The 20,304-nt window shown below is 38.5% G+C and overlaps 1 protein-coding gene across 20 annotated transcripts in view; it reads right to left on the bottom strand.

Moving 5' to 3' along the window:
* The window catches only part of Rbfox1 (RNA-binding Fox protein 1), an 886,300-nt gene that overhangs the window by 415,620 nt on the left and 450,376 nt on the right, over nucleotides 1-20,304 (bottom strand). For 16 of the 20 annotated variants that reach the window (XM_083136853.1, XM_083136859.1, XM_083136855.1 and 13 more), the window contains one exon: nucleotides 17,402-17,455. The exons of the other annotated variants lie outside the window; for them this stretch is intronic. In XM_083136853.1, coding sequence (XP_082992979.1) covers nucleotides 17,402-17,455 — 54 coding nt within the window. The remainder of the gene's footprint in view (nucleotides 1-17,401; nucleotides 17,456-20,304) is intronic. 20 annotated transcript variants of the gene reach the window in all.

Genomic DNA, 20,304 nt, shown 5'->3' with positions numbered 1-20,304 from the left:
GTTATTTTGGGAAAAGTAACTTTTTTTTTTTACTTGTGATGATCTTGAAGGAGGTATATACTCAGTTATTTTTAATAGAAGTACATTTGAGTTCAGACAATTTACCTTTTTTTTTTTAGCATTTTATAAATTTCCCACTGGATTACAGAAGAAGAAAAAATTGGAACTAAACCGGATGAGGAGATAAGTCGGTGGAGAAGGTTAAGTAATTTAGAACTGCAGAATTTGACATCATCAGAATAATTAAATCAAGAAGACTTAATGGGCAGGGCATGTGGCACGAATGGGAGAGGGACCAGTAGGAAGGCCAAGACGAAGATGGAGGGGTAACGTTGAGATGGATCGAAAGGAAATCGGTAAGGATGGAAAACATTGGATTCATCTTGCCCAGGATAGGGACAGATGGAAGGCCTGTGTTGCTGCAGCTATAAATCTTCGGGTTTAAGAAGGCTAGAGTTTAGTTAGTTATTACAGAAAAAAACTAGTAAGAATACAAACTTTACTAATTTTCTGATGTTTTTTTTTATTTTTCTCCCTCGGTCATAACTTCTAAATACATTTAATTCAGAAAAAAAAGTCAACGTATGATAATGCATAACTTTATATAGACTCGGCCAAAGGTGGTAACAATATTTCGTTTAAAAAAAAGGTCTTAGTGCTCGAAAAATTTTCTTCAAAGCTAGGTGTCAGCTCCGAAAATCAGGCGCCAAGAAACCACCTACTAGCAATTGTGCAAAAGTCACGCAATCCAAACTTTGAAAATATATATCATGAAAACCGAAAGAGATATTTACAACTGGTTTTCTGCACTAAACTGATCATTTAGGCTATCACTGGGTTAATAAATTTATGTTAGCATTTAACCAAATAAAAGGAATTACATAATTTGAAAAAAAAAAGAAACATTGTTAATTTGCTGAAAACATCTGAGAATTGATTTTCAACAATAAATACCAACTGTTAACAATTTGTGGGATCATTTCTTGGTGGTTTATCGTAAAACAGTTGCTTTGTGAGGTAGAGCAGAAGCAGGGTATTTTTCTTTGAAAACTTCTTGCACATGAGTGCAAGAATTAGTAGTATCATAAAATACTCTTCAGCAAAGCACACGCGCTGCTCCAATGTATACGCCATGCTGAATCAATTAAAATAAACAGGCACAGTAGCTGCGAAAGTGAGCAAAGAGAATTCAGGATAACCAGGGGCAGTCTAGGATTCTCTCAAAGTTCAATTTCGGCACAAAATCTTGATTTATTATTTTTCATGTAAATGTATGGCCGATACTTAGGCTCATGTTGCGTGCGTCTGTTGACAATATTTCGACCTGCTAGTGTTGGCATCTACGGAGATGTCCGAAAAATGTCACTTTTTCACCTACATTCGTCAGTCAAAAATCCATCAAATGTTGCACATGACCAATATTGGTCGTAAATGATAAATTGACATGGCATCAGACATTTAATTATGGCCCTTCGATAATTTCTTACATTTTTTTCTCACTCAGAAGTTAATTTCTGGAAAAATGTTAACGCTGCCTTCTGCCAGTTATTAATTTATCTAATTTTCTGTGTGGCGTAAATTGATATTTTTTTTAGCATTGGAAATATCTCAATTGATGAGGCTTTATAATGCAGAAAACCCGGTGTAAATATCTCTTACGGTTTTCATGATATACATTTTCAAAATTTGGGTTGTGAGACTTTTGAAACATTATGTATAAGAAGTTGAGCATCACGGTATTCAAAATATCGCTAAATCATTTCAGAAAGCAGGAAATGGGGGACAAAGAGTAAGAAATTGTTACTGATTCTATGGAATGTTCACAAAGTTGATAAAAAAAAAAAATGCTAACTTACGCTGTACTGCAATTTGAACTTAGAATCTTTAAAATTTCGTACATATTACAGCAAAAGATCACAGTCATCAGGCTGAAATTTTTAGTCGCCATGGCGACCGGGATTTTTCGAGCCCTGGTCTTAGTATTCAAGAGGGTAAAGCTTCTTCAGTATTCGCAGCTGATTCTTTACCTGAACCTTTCTACATCCTGTTCTCGTCTACTCGAATCCTCCCCATTTTATTTTTTGCAGTTTCGGAAATCTCTTCACTCACTAGCCTCCGCCGTCATTCTTGGATTAATTTCCTCTGGGTCCCATGAACGTACTTGAGTGACTTACTGTTCCGAATCAGTACTTCTAAAATGTTGAACTCTGCGACCCAATTCTTAGAACGTGAAACTTTCACGAGGGTCCTACTTGTAACGGATATCAGGGGGATATTTTTCCCGCATTTCGCTACATTTCTTCAAAATTACTTTAAGGTTGAATATTAAATCCTCCATCTTTTAGTCTTCTAGTCGCAGTTTAAGGACCACTTTAGACGAAATATTTTCCCTTACTAGCAATAATGCATGCTTCTAGAAATCTTATAGCAATTTATTAGAGCAGAGAATACTTTACATTGAAGCATTTCCTGTAACATCCTGATTAGCATTTGCGATTGCGATTTGAAGCGGGCTGAGAGAACGTTAGATAATATATACAGCACGAAAGGCATACGAGATGAGTCAGTTCCCGGTGTTTATAATTGAAACAACTAATTTATTCTTCCATACGTGTAATATATTCGTTATAAAGTATACAATTAACCAGCGTCTTTCATTTGTATTTAACACATTTTTATAGGAAACGTTATACCTATCGGTTTTAAAAATTGTGAAGCAATATATTCACATATCACTCGGCCGTCATTACATCTGCACTCGTGACATAACGCTCGCTTCTGATTGGTTATCCTACGAAAAATGTTTTTTTTTTTTTTTTTTTAAAGACAGAAAGTCTGGTTTGTGGAGAAACTTTGATATTTCTTAGAATCGGTTTTCAGCTTTGAAAAATGTTTTTCGGTTTGAATTTTCAGGCAATTTCCGATTTTGGTTTTCTTGAAATCTGCAGATGGAATGAGTCCTAAAATTTCTAATTCAAGATATATTGCAGATATATACACTACCGACAAAAAGTTTAAGACCACCAGGAAAAAGTGCCAAAAATCAGTAGAAATGAATGTATTTCGTAATTCATGTACAAGAAACAGATGTAATAATCTGCTGGGCAATGTACAAACATAGGTACTCCACTATACATACTAATGTCACCTCATATTTTGCTTTCATCAATATGTCCGCTATGGGCCTTAATGACAGCAGTGCAAACACGTGTCATGCACTCCAATAGTTTGACCAGATAAGAGGGTTGAATGTTACGCCAGGCATCGTTGATGAATTCCCATAGCTGTTGAGTGTTGCTGGGTACCTTCCTCCAGATGTTCCTATCGATTTCGTCCCATAGCAGTGCAATTTGTGAAAGATCAGAAGACTGTGGTGGTCACGTCATGATAACTAATGTCACTTCTGTTGCCTTGCGTTTCAAATACCGCGTGCACAATTTGGATGTATGTTTCGGATCATTATCTTGTTAATAAATAAACCCATTACAAACAAGACGACGACCCGAGGGGATGGCATGGTGCACCAATATCTGATGATACCCATCTTTAACCAATGTTCCCTGAATTTTATGAAGGTACCCCCTATGGTTTCCGGCAAGACATCCCCACACCATTAAAATTCCACCATCATGTTTCACTGTGGGAACAAGACACTCGTCTTGCATTCTCTCTCCGACCTTTCGACGCACAAAGTTTCGCCTATTGCTGCCAAATAATTCATATTTGGATTCGACGGTCCAGAGTACCCGTTTCCAGTTATCCACAGTCCAACCTTGGTGCATTTTAGCCCAGGCCAATCGTTTCGTCTTGTTCACACGTCGTAACACTGGCTTTATAGCAGCTACTCTGCCATGCAGCTCTTCTTCACGGAACCTATTCTTCACCGTTGACACAGGCACAGGCGTCACTCTGCTGTTATTCAGGGAAGCAGCGATGACTGGTGCTGTTACGCGCCTGTTCCGTTTGCTAGTTACTGTAATATATTTATCGTCAGGTGCAGACGTTACACAAACTCTTCCACTACGTGCACGGTCAGCATGACTGTTGGTTTTACGGTATCTGTCCAACGCACAGTGAACACTAGTTTTGGAAATATTCAGTTTTCTTGCTATTTCGCGTTCCGAATAACCTTCATTTTTCAGTGCACATATCACAGCACCCTTTTCAACCGAAATCGTCTGTGCCCCACGATGACGGGCCATTTCACACAGCTTCACTTAGCTTGCAGACTTCACACACAATAATGGGCTAGCAATGTCGCCTGCATGAACAGCAACTGACCCTGAGTCACTGATAAGAATGCGCATGAGATTGGCTACCGTACTGACCGGTTTCACGCACACAGCTGCAATGTTGCCAGCTTCAGCAACGTTTTTGTCACTTTCCATTTTGCCAACCACATGCTACACATTCGGCAAAATATTGGTTTCGCGTCTTGCGAGGTTCATCCTAGACTACATTGCATTTTCCATGTGTATCATTGTCACGTCTTTCTTGGACAGGAACGTTGGTTCCATACAACACTCCATACTGATTTTTTGCCTGATTTTCATGGTGGTCTTAAACTTTTTGTCGGTAGTGTAAATTGATAAATGGAAGACCAAAATGTAACATCCCACTACTCAGAGCACGAAACTACAGAAATGAATAACTATAACAACCCCAAGGCTTTGAATTATCCAGTAATCAATGTTCAACAAATTACGAAAGCATGAGACCTCAAGCCAAATAGACATTATCTTCTCATACTAGAGATTTTGTGTCGAACTTACAAAGAATTCTGCATAGTCAGCGTTTAAAATATGAAGCTATGTCATTATGTTCCTATTTTCCTCCTTGTTATTTAGCTGCCTCGCAGGTTGATTCTACTCGTTTAATGACTGCTATGCAAGAGAAATTTTAAATAAATAATTTCAATCTTTCTATGCAGTCTCTCTACGTCTGGTAACGTCTGTTGCTCCAAATATTCTCCCAATAGCATTATTTTTTTCTATTTAATGCAAACGAACTTTGTACTCAAACCCCACCCCGACCCCTCTGTCTATTGATGGCGCACGTACAAGCATGCAAAGTAAGTATATGGGCAAGCATGGGCGTCCGGAAGGGGGAAGAGCGAGCACGCCCCCCCCCCAAAGGAATGTCAACCTATAAGTATATATTTTACACATATAATTTCATTTCAATCACAGTAAAAGAGGTTAATTATTATAAGGGCGTTCAGGAACTCCAAATTGAAGGAGTACATTTCGAGGGTGCAACACTATTGTGGGGGAAATATGAAATATGCCCTTGCTCCCCTGCACTGATAAAAAAAAAAAAAAAATAGCTTACTCCTCCATGGAAAAAATACTGCGGACGCCCATGCCTCGAGTAATATCGATACGCGTATTAAAGAGAGAATAACGAACATTCCAGTCACATTTGTGCAAGTCCTCAAGAAAACCATCGGCCAAAGCAGGAGGAATTTTACCTTTCCACGCGAGGACATGAGACCTTGGAGGGCGATTCATATGCATTGAAATTTCCTCGGATTCAATAGGAGCTTCCCTACGGGCAAAACTTCGCAGGGTTTCATCTTCGTTACCACACACTGGTGGTTTCCCAAGTGCGTGAGAATTTCTTCAGCTCGATGGAGTCCACTGGCTGGCTGGTCACCTCTTTCCTTAGCTTCGCTGCTGGCCTTTTACACCCAACTACAGGGAGCAGAGAATAGGATGGTCAAGTGATACCTACCGCATTGTCTCCGTTCTTGTACTACATTTTAAAGTGTACAGTTAGCTGAAATACAATAATACGAGTACTTGTCTATATAAATCCACATTTTTTCCGAACTTTACGTTATTAACACCGAAGTACTACTAAGGACGTGTTTAGGGGTGCTCTGGACTCCTCCGAAAGACTTACTAAATCCAAAACTAAATAAGTAAAATACTTGTATACTGCTGTCTAATTTGATTGATTGATTTTGAGCACATAAGCTACTTTCGCTCGTCATACAATACGGGGATTAATACGCATAACTAAAACAACATTGAGAACAGAAATAAAAATAATAAAGGATGTCTTTCAAAAGATTCCTCACTCAATATTTACAACTAATTCATTCATTCACTACTAATCAAGAACAAAAACTACACTATCTGTGAGGATTGAAATCTCCTTATCTAGGTAAAAAGCTGAGGCTGTAAAGGGGCACTCAGCACATAAACACAGGGTAACGCACAGCCCTACAGAGGATAATACGCGCCAGATCCTCGTTAGTCTGCAAGAAGCAGTTACCAGGGCGTACCATGTTTTCGAAACGTTACAAATATTTGTAACGTTTCGAAAAACGCTTGTCAATTTGTTATTAACATCTCATGTTAGCAACAGATTTCCAGTGTTGGCAACAGAAATGTTGCTATCCACAAGAAATCGGTAAAGATCAAAGAATGTTAGCAATATTTTCCCCGCTCCCCCTCCCACCTCCATCACGCCAGTGACAGTCAGCCAGCGAGTGCGACAGCATCGTTTCGTGCGAGATGTGTTTTGTTTTGAAATTTATTGATCATGGAAAATCTTTTGAGCGAGATGGAGTGGTCAAAGGATGAAGTGCTGAACTTAGTTGAATTGTTCCGCGAGAAGCCTATCCTTTGGGACCAAACTTATCCACAATTTAAGACCAAAAACAACAGGTCACTTCCGCTATAACTAGCTCTTGCTCACAGTGAAGGTCTAACACAGAATCTTCTTGGGTTTCTCTGTTGCGCTAAAATGACACATGCTGCCACAGAGAGTACAACTTCCTTCACAGTCGGCCTCTTGCAAACTAGTGCTCTGGTTAACATCATTTGTTGACAACATCTGTTGTTAACATTTGGTGTAAACGCGGCTTTACACACCAAATTTGATTCATTTCCGTAGAACTTGCATACCACTACTAATAATAAAACGAATAAAAAGAATGATCAGGAGTTTTCATTAGCTCCTAATAACCTTTTTGGTATGTTCTTTCTGACATTAATTTCTTTGGTAGGAAAACTTTTAAATCCCAATTTTAATGATCTTATATATATACAGTATATTATATATATTATATAACTAGACACAAGGTAGAAAACGAGCGCATGCTGTTACATTTCTATTTTTATATAAGTTTTTCACCTGTTCAAACTACTACCTACAGTTTGGTAAAATGATAGCAATACTACAGTGATTTATGGGTACAAAAAGTTTCATCAAATGTGTTCCAATTACAATAAATCAAGTTTTTCTGTATCAACAAAAAATTCCATGCCCACGACCCTACCCACAGTTTTTGACCGAGTTGGTGTTTTAAAGTCCACTTTATGCACAGTAAGGCTAATCGGGGCTGGACCTACAGTTTAAAGTGAGATCCGACCAACTATGTCCCTCCAGCAGGAATCGAACCCGGTACCCCTTCATTATAAGGCGACGACGCTACCACTGCGCCCTATCCTACCCAGAGAACCGATTACGTTCGCTACATAAATATAAGCTCAAAACAAACTTCTCAGCAATCAGCAAGCGCCATTTAGGAATCCAAATAGTTTCTTCTGGTTGTAAGTAAATAACAAGATTTCTTAGGGGAACGACAAACGTGTGAAATAATTCAGAGGCTATGTTTGGCTTCAGTGTCAAAATATTGTTTGCACTTTCTCGTGCTTGTCGGGTCATTTAATTAAATTAATGTGCTGTAATACAGTAAGTATTCATAAATTAATAACGGCAGAGAAATAATTAAACGTAACTCCGAACAAAACACACAAGTTGATTTCAGGACAGCACAAAACTTGTGTCCATAGCTCCAAACCATGGGCAAACACGGTGAAAAATAAGATAATACTCGGCTTTGTCATGAAAATTTGACGAGATTACACAGCCAAAGTACTACAGTATACACTTTACACAGAGAGCTTGTGAAAACGAATTACGAAACTAAAATTGCTTCTGTTTTAATAAATTCAGCTAATTAAAGTAATAGGATCAACGTGTTTAAAAAGCACCCCAAAATGTTTGTTTTAGTGTTAGACCAGAGTCATTGTTGAAAAATGGGCGCCCGCAGAAAATTGTCTACAGGTGGGGGATCAATATAAAAATGTTCTTTTCTGAAGTAGCATATATATGTCGAAAACCGTGACCCTTTCCAGACACCCAAATGTCAACATCTCTTCCACGTAAGTACACCCTGGACTGATTTTTCAGACAAAGGAGGGTGTGGCGTCTGGACCCACTGCCAGTATGTCTGCCCGCCCCTTTCTCTATTTCATCTTATCACCCACCAATAACCAACCTTCTTCTTCGCAATTAGCCAGAAGTGGCAGAAATGCGAAGTAAAATAAATAATTAACTCTGTGACGTCATGTTTACTCATCATTGTAAAGATGAAACTTTTAAAAGAAGAGAGAGAAGGAGAATTGTTTTATCAGCAGAAACTCACAAATTCAATGAAGATACATTTACTAATTATCACATTCTTACATGCAGAAATTCTTTATCATCCTTGGATGATTCATCACATAAATAAAATTAAAAATAAAAAGGAAACGAGAGAAATAGAAAATAAAGGAGATGGAGAAATATAAATTAAATAAATGTCTTTGGGAGTTCGAGAGAGTAAACAAGAGAAAATATAGTAAAAGGGAGACCCAACGAGAGAGAATAAGAAAGAAGAAAAGACATTGAAGCAAACGGACACGAAGGATAGGAAAAATCTATAAATACAAAGGCAGAAAACAAGGAAGAAATTTTCTCAATGTAACAGTGTTTACCGAGAGCTTTGTCCAAAGAAGCAACGCGTTCTGGAACAGAAACTGTTGAGACTTCCGTCAAGCTCAAAACCTGACCGTGGACACGACGAAGATGTGTGAACAGCTGTTTTGTATACAGCTCCTTCAAGGCGAGTGACTCCCAGTGACCACATCCTTAATCTTTAATAAGATCGGCCCTGACACTGTCCCACTTTCTCGCACATTCCGGGACTCGCCCACCTCCAAAGGGTAGGGCTCACGCCCACAGTCAACTCGAGAGCTTCCAACCACAGAAACCTGACTTCTGGCTGGAATTTAGAATTTGTGATTTTCAAATCTGTATTAATGTGCTGCATTGCTCTGTTTGGATACTTCAGTACATATCATGGTACATAAAATCACGATTTTTAAATTTTATTTAAATCGATGATTTTGATTTTAAAAAAAAACACACACTTAAAATTGTTTTTATGTTTTCTTGGCACCATTCACATAGATATACGTATGTTCTTTTGTAGAAAGGCTTTCTGTAGGAAACGGCCCTGTAAAATATTTGAACAGTTGATTAAAGCAAATAAAAAAAAATATATGTAAAGAAACATTTTTCTGTTTCTGATACTGTATATATGAACCTTCTATGGAAATGTTTGTTGAGTGTGTTAATGAAATTATAATAATTTAAGTAATTTTTCATCCAGTGAAAATAAAACATTCAGGATGTACTCTATAATTATAACTTAAAATATTTGTGTAGTCTTTGTAGCTGAATTTTGGCAATTTTTTAAATGATAGTTTGCAAAATATCAGCTACCATGTTTATTTACAGTTTAATGATAATGACACTATTTACATTTAACATGCATGTATTTTGTATATTTTTCTACACAAAATATTTGCTATTTTTGTCGATAAAAGAATATTAAAACAAGAGAAATTTAAGTCTTTTTACAGTTTCTGTATTACATTTTCTTTCGTATGAGCGTCACCCCATCAGTACATATATTTTGTTTCCTTTCTTACAGCCTAAAAAACAGCATTAAATGATTACGAGATTAATGTACTTTGACCAAAAGTGATTCTGATATCTACAAAAGCCTTATGTACTTATGTACATTGTTCTGTAAATTATTTATTTAAATTAACCTGTTTTAAATCAATCCACCTTGGTACATTTCCATTCTAACAATACAAACTTGCACTGTAAAAAGTACCGTGCAAATGTGTGTGTGTGTGTATTGTTTGTTTATATTACATATATAAAATATATAATAATTTTATGTCGTTTTTCTGCCACAAATACAAGAAACAGACGTGATTTTAAAAGGGATCGAACCTAGAAATCTTGGATGAAGACCACGTGTTAGCGTTGATGTGAACGATTCTAATTTGACTGAACCCTAGTCCCTAGCTTATCCGGGCCTCACGGGCCCCAACTCTTTTTAATCACTAAAATTCAAGAAACTATTTTGTTACCGAATCACTGATTCCTTTGTTGCGCGTAATTACAATAATTAACAACCAATTGTACACTGTCACTGGCATTATTGTCTCGAATAACACTCAATCAAAGATGGTGCATTTTTGCAATTGCATTTTTACCCCTATTCTCATTACATTTATATTTTTATGAACAAAAGTAATACAGAAGTATTGGGAACACCAGGGAACAATGTAATTTATTTTCAAATTTTTATAAAAAAAATTCACAGTTGAAAAATTGAAAAACTAAGAGGAAAGCTAGGGTAATTCCTCACTTGAAATACAAACGTTCAAGAATAAGTACATACAAACTGATATGACTGCTCGGTCAACAAAAATTTGAAAAGCCAACCCCATATGAATTCAAGAGGGCAAAAAACAGAAAAGTCTATGAAAGAATCATTCTGATTGCCTCTCCCCCAGAACCACTTGAGCTCCCTCCATTATCCGCTCGCCTGACCCCTTCCCGGCTCGACAGCAGTTCCTTGGGGTTGGAGTTTTTCCGGTTGCCGGAGGAAGTTCCTGCGAAACACAATACGCCAAGAATACTACCAAGTTTCTGCTCGGCTAAGTGAGATAATGTTGGGTCTGATTGCGAAGAGAATGGGAAGTGTTTCCAACTGACATTTTTTTTCATCCCTTTGCTAACAAAAATGCCCACATCGTATGTATATATCAAGATGCAAAATTACTGGTCCACACTGGTGTACGCACGATTTTTTATTTTAGGAGGGGACTGGAATATTAAAGGTGGATGCTATATAATTGCGTTAGGAAGATGAGGCGGGGTACACTGTAAAATATTTCATTACCGTTTCTAACCTTTGTCTTAAAGGCTTAGTTTTCGTCAAAGACAAACAAATGTAATCCAGGGTCATTTTAAGGCGGACTTTCAGTTGCCACTTTCGTTTCTCTCGAGTTATTAACTGCTTTAATTTGAAAATTTTGATTTTCTCAACATTTCTGGAGGGGCTGCGGCACCGTCAGCCTCCATTTTGCGTTCGCCAGTGCTGGTCCACGAGATATGGAATGTGAGATGGTTAAACGAACAGCCACTGATAATGTTTGGAGCACATAATCAATATCGCATGAACGTACAGTTCGAGAAACGCTCACTCAAGAGTACCTACAGCACAGCTAGTATCTGTTCACGTGACTTAAGAATACATTCTCATACACTAAGCAGCAAACACAAACATAAACATCGTGTATATGTCACCAGGTTAGGTTACAAAAAAAAGTCGATATATTTCTAAGAAGTAGGTAGGGGCGGCGGGAATATGCGTAGGAAATGGGGCAAATGCTTACTTCTTGCTCTGTCGTTCCAGTACGTGCAGTGAGCGCTCCTTTTTATTAATACAGCACATTAAAATACTGTTTGACACAGACAGGACATGTGCTACATAGAAATTTCGGCGAAAAGTAAGGCAAAACCATGGCTGGATCGGTAGCTCAGTTGGTAGAGCAGTGGCAACGGTCTGCGAGAGACCTGGGTTCGAATCCAGGTAGAGCCTGCAATTTTCACTGAAATTTCTACGAACCTATTGTCTATCATAGCCTCAGGAGCTCTAAACTATCAAGTAACTAGGAGGTGAAATTCAATTCCCTCTCCTCTTCGTTACAAATATCGTCTTCTGTATATATTACACTACCTGATTACCCGGTCTTGCCTGGGTATTTATTTATCTCAATCTTGTATCACACAGGAAAATAATGAATCCTAACTATAGTGTCATGAACTTGGAATTTAACCGCATTAGGAGTGTCACGAAAACTATGGATTCCATTCGCAACACAGCCTGAATGTTAGACAACCCGAGAAACAACATCGTTGTGCGGTTTGCATAAAGTCACGGATGTCTGTATGTGCGGAATTTAACATCGGTGGTTCTCGATTAGTTTTACATGTCACTCCCTTGCCACCCCACCGCTAAGGACGCCAGGGGTGTCTTACCCCCCCCCCCCCAGTATTTCTTTCCAGATTGCAAGTGATACATGTACCAAGTTTGGTTGAAATAGCTCCAGACGTTCGAGAGTTATGCCGGAACAAACAAATATACCCCCCCACACACACACACATACATCCATTCTTATATATATATATATATAGATAGTTTAGCGACAATCAATAAAACTGAGGTACAGTCACCGGCAATAAAAACGGGACACCTATATCCTGAAATCCTAGCTTCCGTGCAAGGGGTTTTGTGTGTTGCCAAACTCTACGGCGATAACTGGATTTTAATGGCAATTTTTCAATGGCAACTTCTACCACCGCCATAGAGTTAGGCAAAACAAATAATGCCTTGCAGGGAAGCGAGTATTTCAAGATCTAGCAGTCCCATTTTTATTGCCTGTGACTGTACATTCAGAACGAGGTTCGTGTGAAGATTTGCAAATATATAGAACTATGAAAACGTATACGTGAACCTTGGAATGTTGCACGCTTAAGCCTTGTTTCACGTACAAGAATCAGTGATAAAAATCTGCTCTAAAAACACCTGATGATGATAATGAATTGAAGTGAATTATATTCTAGAATGAAAGAATAGGGAAAGTCCAAATTGCAAAGCTTCCGATGCCCCAGGTTGGTAGTTCGCACAATATCATGGCCCTTTCACCTATCGCTGGTGAGGAAATGTTGTTGGCTAAATAAAACACATTACTTCAAGGTTACGACTTCGGAAAGAACTCCATGTTTGTAATTTTGTATTACTAGCTTGCTTGCGCGTAACGAATCACGTTCAATACGCAAACCTGTATTGAATTTTAATTGGTCAATTAGTATAAACTTCGTAAAAACCTTGATGCAGCTGATCAAGTCATTTTACCACTATGCCCCCTGGTTCTCCGTTCTAGGTGCGTTGGTCCTCCTTAGGTAAAGACCTCGATGAACTGTTTACGAGCGAATAATAATAATAAAAAACCTTAAATAATTCTTGAAGCTTTCCTGGCGGCGAACATTGGAGAGGTTCTCTCGGGAAATCAGCCAGGTGATTTCTGGATAAGCTTGATTGCCCGAGAAAACCTCGTCAATAATAAACCTTGTCGATTGTTGCAAGAGTCTCGCATAACGGGAAGCCGATTAAGACGAGGGAGGTTTTCAAAGGACAAGAAAGTGTATTTTTTTAAAAGGTCTTGAAATTCTGTCTGTAACTTGTACATTTCTTTACGTGAAACGATACGTAATATTCCAATTTTCGGTTTATGTTGAGTAAAAATATGACCAACTTTTTTTATTCACCGTGGTAATTAAGTTGGTTTAAAAAATGAGAAGACCTCTCCGACCTCAATCAACCCCCACCCGAAGCCTGGTTCCGCCCTTGCCGTTCACGACCTCGCCACTTAAAGTGGACGGCATCAACAAACTTTTATTACGCTCTGATTAGTGTGGAAGAGTAGCGTATGGCGAATATGCGGATGAGTAGAGTAATGCATGTAGTTTCTGTACCATAAATGTTTGCACACATAATTTGTCAATTATGTTTTACACCAAAATGTCACTTTCTTTCTGGACGACCCTCGTATATCCAGCCTCGATTCATGGCAAGCCGCAGTTTAAGTTAACGAACATAGTGGGTTGCATTATGTCCTTGCATTAGTAGCCGGAGGTAGATTTGATTCTGTTCAGTTTGAAAGCCAGACTTCCCTAATCCCCTCCAAACATCTGGCGGGGGACAGTTCAAAAGCAATTTTTACATAATTTTCAACCACACATTGTTGGCGATTTTTTCTCTAGCAAGAGTTTGCAACTCGAGACGAAGCCGTTCCGCCAGAAGAGGGGGAAAAGGGATTTCCAGCCCTTCCTCCAGAACATAGCCGAGGAGCTGGAATGCCAACGGAATACTCACAAAAGGCCAGGCACTTCGAATCGCGCACATCGCAGCTGGCCCCTGGACTGAAAATTGGATCAAGGATAATGAAGTTGGGAACCGACTGCTGAGGGCACATCCTGTTCGGCCCTCCGCTCGGCAAATGTTACCTTCTCTCCCCCACGTGTCCACGGTTTCATGCTTATCGGATTAATCACCGGAAAGACAGTCATTGAATATAGGTGATGTTAGTTGCTTACGCAATCCATATTCTAATTAGGTATGACCGTCCGGATATCGGATAACATGGATGCAAATAAGCAAGATTATCCGTTGCGTTCAAACCGGATAATCAGCTCATTTGAAATTCGGATGTCCGGATTCTGACAAATATTACCTCCACTACACATGGTGTGACTTGAAGTTATTGTTAATGAGAATTCAGTTTAAACACAAATTGTAAATTTTATGCAGAAAGTTAAAGGATTTATTATAAACTCGTATTAATATTACTTGGACCTAAACTTTCCTCGTTTGTTCCCGTGCCAAAGAATTGACACATCATTAGTGCATATGAACTTGTCAGAGTAAAACACAGTCGAACCTGCACCCTTCGGTGACGAGCTTGTGAGTCGTTGACTCAACGCGATTGGCTACCTATCCCGCGGCAATTGCCTATTTTTCATCAGTACGAATCTTCACAATCGGTACCTAATATCGTGTGGAAATAAATATAGTTTATTATACGTATATTTTCATGAGCTGTTCTTCCACCTCGTGCTTCACTTGTAATCTGATAAAACATTTACTGACTAATACTTTCAATCTCGTATGTAGCCTATTTAATTAATGTAGTTATCCATGTTGCAGAACGGTTCAGTAAAATATTCATTAGATTGGAGTTAAAAATTCTGTTTTACTTCTTACAATACCTTACCAAAAAAATATCCATTTTTGGATCAAGTTTTAAACTTTTCCCCCCCGTATTTGCAACGATTATGGGATCTTATTTCTTACTTAAGTTCCCTTACCACTTATTTTGCCTGACCGGTAATGTTTTTCAGACGTGCACACTAATATACTGTAAATATGTTAAATTTTCAACCTCGCACGTTAATCAAATACATTATTTTTATTCAGTAAGGAACAAAAATAAAATGAAAAATAGTTTTAAATAAACTACCATAATCGAAAAAATTGTCTGACCAAAATAGGATTGTTCAGTCTGTGACCGTGGCACGTCAAAAGTGTGTGTGTGTGTATGTATATATATATATATATCATTCCCGACTTTTAAGACAATTTCCCGGACCTTTCTAGGTCATGTTACAGTTACTCCGGAGGCTAGTAGAATTGTTGCATTTATTAAGGCACTTGTATTGGATTAAACGGGGAAAATTCCCTTTGGGGGCCATATTATTCCTAGTTTAATGTTTGTTCATAACTAGAGATCGGATGTTTAGGCACTAAAAATATATAAATTAGGCAGGGAAATAAGCACTTATAATTTTCAAAATAGGCATTAAAATACAAATAGGCAATAAAAAAGGCAATGAAATTTAACTCAAAATAATTAACATAGACGTACAAAAAGAAATAGGTGTTTAAATAATATAGAAACATACCTGTACATTCTTCACAGTTGCTTAAAATAAACCAGGAGCTCATCATTAGAGACAGCAGTCAAATATTGTACTTAATAAATCACTGCAAACAGGAGTCACGTGAGCTCAAAATTTTCCATTTATAATGGCTACACACAATAGTCTGACAAAAGAAATTGCTGGCTACTTCCAACCAGTACGCAAATTATTTAAATAACACTATCACTGCACACAGGGTTATTTCAGTTTAACAATTTACACTATATATTCCACACAGCAGTTCGAACTAAGAAACTGTTTAAATGCATTTCAAGTTTGTACTGTACGGTTTGGCAGTCTCTGAATAAGAAGCACTAATTGCGGTTGCACATCACAAGGTATTTCTTCAGGTGATCAACCGACAAGTTATGTCTGCGATCGGACAACATATTTTTTTTATAATTGAAAAGGATCTTTCAACCTACACAGATGTTACTGGAGCATACTTAAAGCACGCGAGAACATGTGAATCTAACTCAGTTTGTATATTTTCACCTTTCAGAACTTGTTGAATTGCCCTTAATTTGTCCAAGTCCTTATTAGCTGCAATGACTCGCTGTTATTTTTAAATTTCTTGGAAGCATCGGAAACTAATCCTGGGACCAGGAAATTGTAAGCACAGAGTTCAGTCATGTCCCAATTTTAAAGAAAATGCCTAAAATAGGCAATATCTTGCATTTATGAAATAATATAGGCAATATCGTATGAAATAGGGAAAATTAAATTGCCTTTAAATGAAGCTAATCCCTCCCCCCTGGCCTTCGCAACAGTAGTTTTCATCATATCTCTAACAGGAGAGAATAGGCATTTTGCCTAACATCCGGTCTCTATTCATAACCTACCATGAAAAAATGCTCAGAAAAATGATACAAAAAAGAATACTTCTGAAATAATAAATAGGATTATTCCCCATCGTAGCTCTAGTATAACTTGATTTGTATGTTATCTGGTAACCTGAGTACAGGAATTCTCCCACACTCCACGCCTACTCCCACACCTCTCCCAGCACCAGTACAGATGATCCAGAAGTAGAGAAGCAGGTAAAGAAACGGGCTTTGTAATGTGAAGGTTGAAAGAATAGATTCGGAATGAGTGGGACTTCCGCCAAGTTCCACTATGGGTGTGGTTGGCCTTTTTCCCCCAACAGTTGGTAACTGCCCGACCTTCGCTTAAAACTCGGCTGTTTCTACAGTATGCAACCGTACGTACATAGCATCTTGACCCACTGTTAGGATCAAGCATTTCAGGATCTATGTATCTCATGACTGTACATGTAGACATATTATAATAGGATTACGTCGACTGTCTGAAGTTTGCGGTCGAACTCTCCTGCGCAAACTCGAACACAATATTTAAAGATAATTCTAATATTTCAAAATGAAGAATAACCCGCAGCAGAAAGATTATAACAAGAACGTCGTAAGAATTCTGGGAACTATTACGAGCATGCGCACCAAGTTGGTTCGGAAATCGTAATATTAAATTGCAAACTTTCAATTTGTCGCTCGCTCTTTCAGAGATAACAGTGCAAAGTATTCAGGAAACATTTGTAACGCCTTGCTACATTACCTGTCAGTACGTAAATATGCATACCAGAGACGTAAATCATTACCCACGTACAGTTTAAATGCATGCACAATCGGTGAACCAAATATAGTTAATATGCCAATTTTTTAATGTTCTTGTCATAGAAACAAGGCTAGTGAATAAACCCTACCGTGCTGTATGGATCAACTGCAATTGGCCTCTTCATGGAGATTCCCTCACTCACCTACAAGAAAAAAAAATGCAAAAATAAATAGTGGACCAAAACCATACATCTACACATTATGATATTTAAAAATCAGATAGGTTCTCATATGAGATCACTGAACACCTACAGGGGGTGGACAAAAATATGGAAACACCACGACATCGGAACGGGTGATATCGACGCAATTTTTCCAGTTGAAATCGGACGCGGTGCGACATTTTTTTGTTTTGCGCCGTGAGATAGGACCCTGTCGGACTGGTAGGAGTCGACAGTTGCACTGTAGATAGCGTGCAGTGCAGTTGATACTGAATCATGTCGGAGCTGACAGTGTTTCAAAGAGGGCAATTTGTTGGTGCCCGCCTTGCAGGCGCCTCTGTTGCCGAAGTAACTAAGTTATTTGGCGTATCGAGAGGGACTCTATCCAAGATCATAATGACATAATAGTGTGTCAAGAAAGACATCATCAGATAAACACCTGCGTGGAAGGAAATGTACACTGCGTGACAGAAACAGACGGACACTGAGAAGGATTGTGAATATGACGAATGGTGCAAGATCCCATTATCCACCATCCAGGACTTGTATTTGTCCATTCCTCGGAGACTGTAGGCCGTTTTGGAAGCTCAAGGCGGTCCTGCACCTTATTAGCTACAGCATTCCGGCTTTTCTCCGCAGGAGATTCCATATTTTTGTCCACCCCTGGATGTTGCAGACATGTGCATTATACTGCAAAATGAACTCATGCAGGACACAAAACATAATCGCAATCATGTGAGTGTGCGCGTAAAGGACATGGCTTTTGGAGGAAAAAGTCACATGTGTGAACCCATTCCGGAACTAATGTTCCGTATTATGTCGTTTTCGTGATAGTCAGTGGCACATGCTTTGAAGCAAGGGATCCTGCGTTCGAATCCTGGGGCGAGTTATCGACGTTTATTGTTATTTTCTGAGTATTTCATGCTCATATCGTCTTTGCAGTCACGGCCGCCCGCAGGACTTTTCTCAAAACAGAGGGGGGCAGCAGTGCTCGAAGTAGGGGGGACGTGGGTATACGCTTTCACCCAAATAAGAAAATTCTCATAAAGCATCCACAGCACTTGGATAATTCGCACAGGCACTTAATTTGCTGTCTTTCACGGCAACCCTCGTCCATGTTTTCACCTTTGGAATTATATGAAGCCTTTCCAGATATCTTGCGGGAGTGCCCTCTGCACCTCCCCCCTTCTCTTCGCTAGCGTCCTTGCCTGCAGTTACTCAGAGTTGTGAATAGATGCCACTGAAAGTCGTGAGGAGTTAATCAATGTCTCTTCAAAGAAGGATTTACATGTTCAAAACACATTTTCAATTGAATAGCATTTGGATAAAACACACCTGTTCCGTACTCAACGTATGTTGTTCATGCCAATGTACATTACGGCATTTACAATAAAATGGTACGTTTCGGAAAACGGCGTAGCAACCACGTGAGTGGAGTGGGACCTGGCAACTGTGAAATAATCGGAATCTAAAAACATTGGCATGAGAGATTTTCAAATAATGTAAATATGTATATCATCAAGTCAGTTAAGTGTCTAGAAAGAGTGTCCTTCATTTGATGATTAAGAGATCCCATATCGGTATTATTTTTCGAAATTAAGTAGGCTCAGCCGACGTATCGGTATCGGAAAGTATAGATTTATTAACCGATACCGACCGATACTTTTCCTGGATTTTATTCTTGCACAGAGCAAAAATGTCGCGACAGTTTCGCAGTCTAATTATCCTGTAAATTATGCAAAATTCGAAGTTTTGATCCATTTTGTACCAGTTTTGTTTTAAAAAAACTGAATTTTGTGATAACATAACATTCAATTCAATATTCTTGTGTAAATCTTCAATATTGAAGCAAAAATCTTGGTAACTTGATGCATATAATGAAAATGTAATACTTACGTACCAATATTTTAAATACACAAATTTAAATAATTATAATTTTCAAGCATTGGTATCGCTTGGGAATTGGTGCGAGTATCGGTATTGTTTGTAAATTGGTGAGAGTATCGGTATCGTTTGTAAATTGGTGAGAGTATCGGAATCGTTTGTAAATTGGTGAGAGTATCGGTATCCTTTGGGAATTGGTGAGAGTATCGGTATCGTTTGTAAATTGGTGAGAGTATCGGTATCGTTTGTAAATTGGTGAGAGTATCGGTATCGTTTGTAAATTGGTGAGAGTATCGGTATCGTTTGTAAATTGGTGAGAGTATCGGAATCGTTTGTAAATTGGTGAGAGTATCGGTATCGTTTGTAAATTGGTGAGAGTATCGGTATCGTTTGGGAATTGGTGAGAGTATCGGTATCGTTTGGGAATTGGTGAGAGTATCGGTATCATTTGGGAATTGGTAAGAATATCGGTATCGTTTGTAAATTGGTGAGAGTATCGGTATCGTTTGTAAATTGGTGAGAGTATCGGTATCGTTTGTAAATTGGTGAGGGTATCGGTATCGTTTGTAAATTGGTGAGAGTATCGGTATCGTTTGTAAATTGGTGAGAGTATCGGTATCATTTTGGAATTGGTGAGAGTATCGGTATCATTTTGGAATTGGTGAAAGTATCGGTATCATTTGGGAATTGGTGAGAGTATCGGTATCATTTGGGAATTGGTGAGAGTATCGGTATCATTTGGGAATTGGTGAGAGTATCGGTATCATTTGGGAATTGGTGAAAGTATCGGTATCATTTGGGAATTGGTGAGAGTATCGGTATCATTTGGGAATTGGTGAGAGTATCGGTATCGTTTGGGAATTGGTGAGAGTATCGGTATCATTTGGGAATTGGTAAGAATATCGGTATCGTTTGTAAATTGGTGAGAGTATCGGTATCGTTTGTAA

This window comes from Lepisma saccharinum, chromosome 15, assembly GCF_977018435.1.
Source record: "Lepisma saccharinum chromosome 15, izLepSacc3.1, whole genome shotgun sequence".
In the NCBI taxonomy this organism is placed as follows: Eukaryota; Metazoa; Arthropoda; class Insecta; order Zygentoma; family Lepismatidae; genus Lepisma; species Lepisma saccharinum.
Note: the sequence above shows the minus strand (reverse complement) of the source record. Positions and strands in the feature narration are given on the sequence as shown.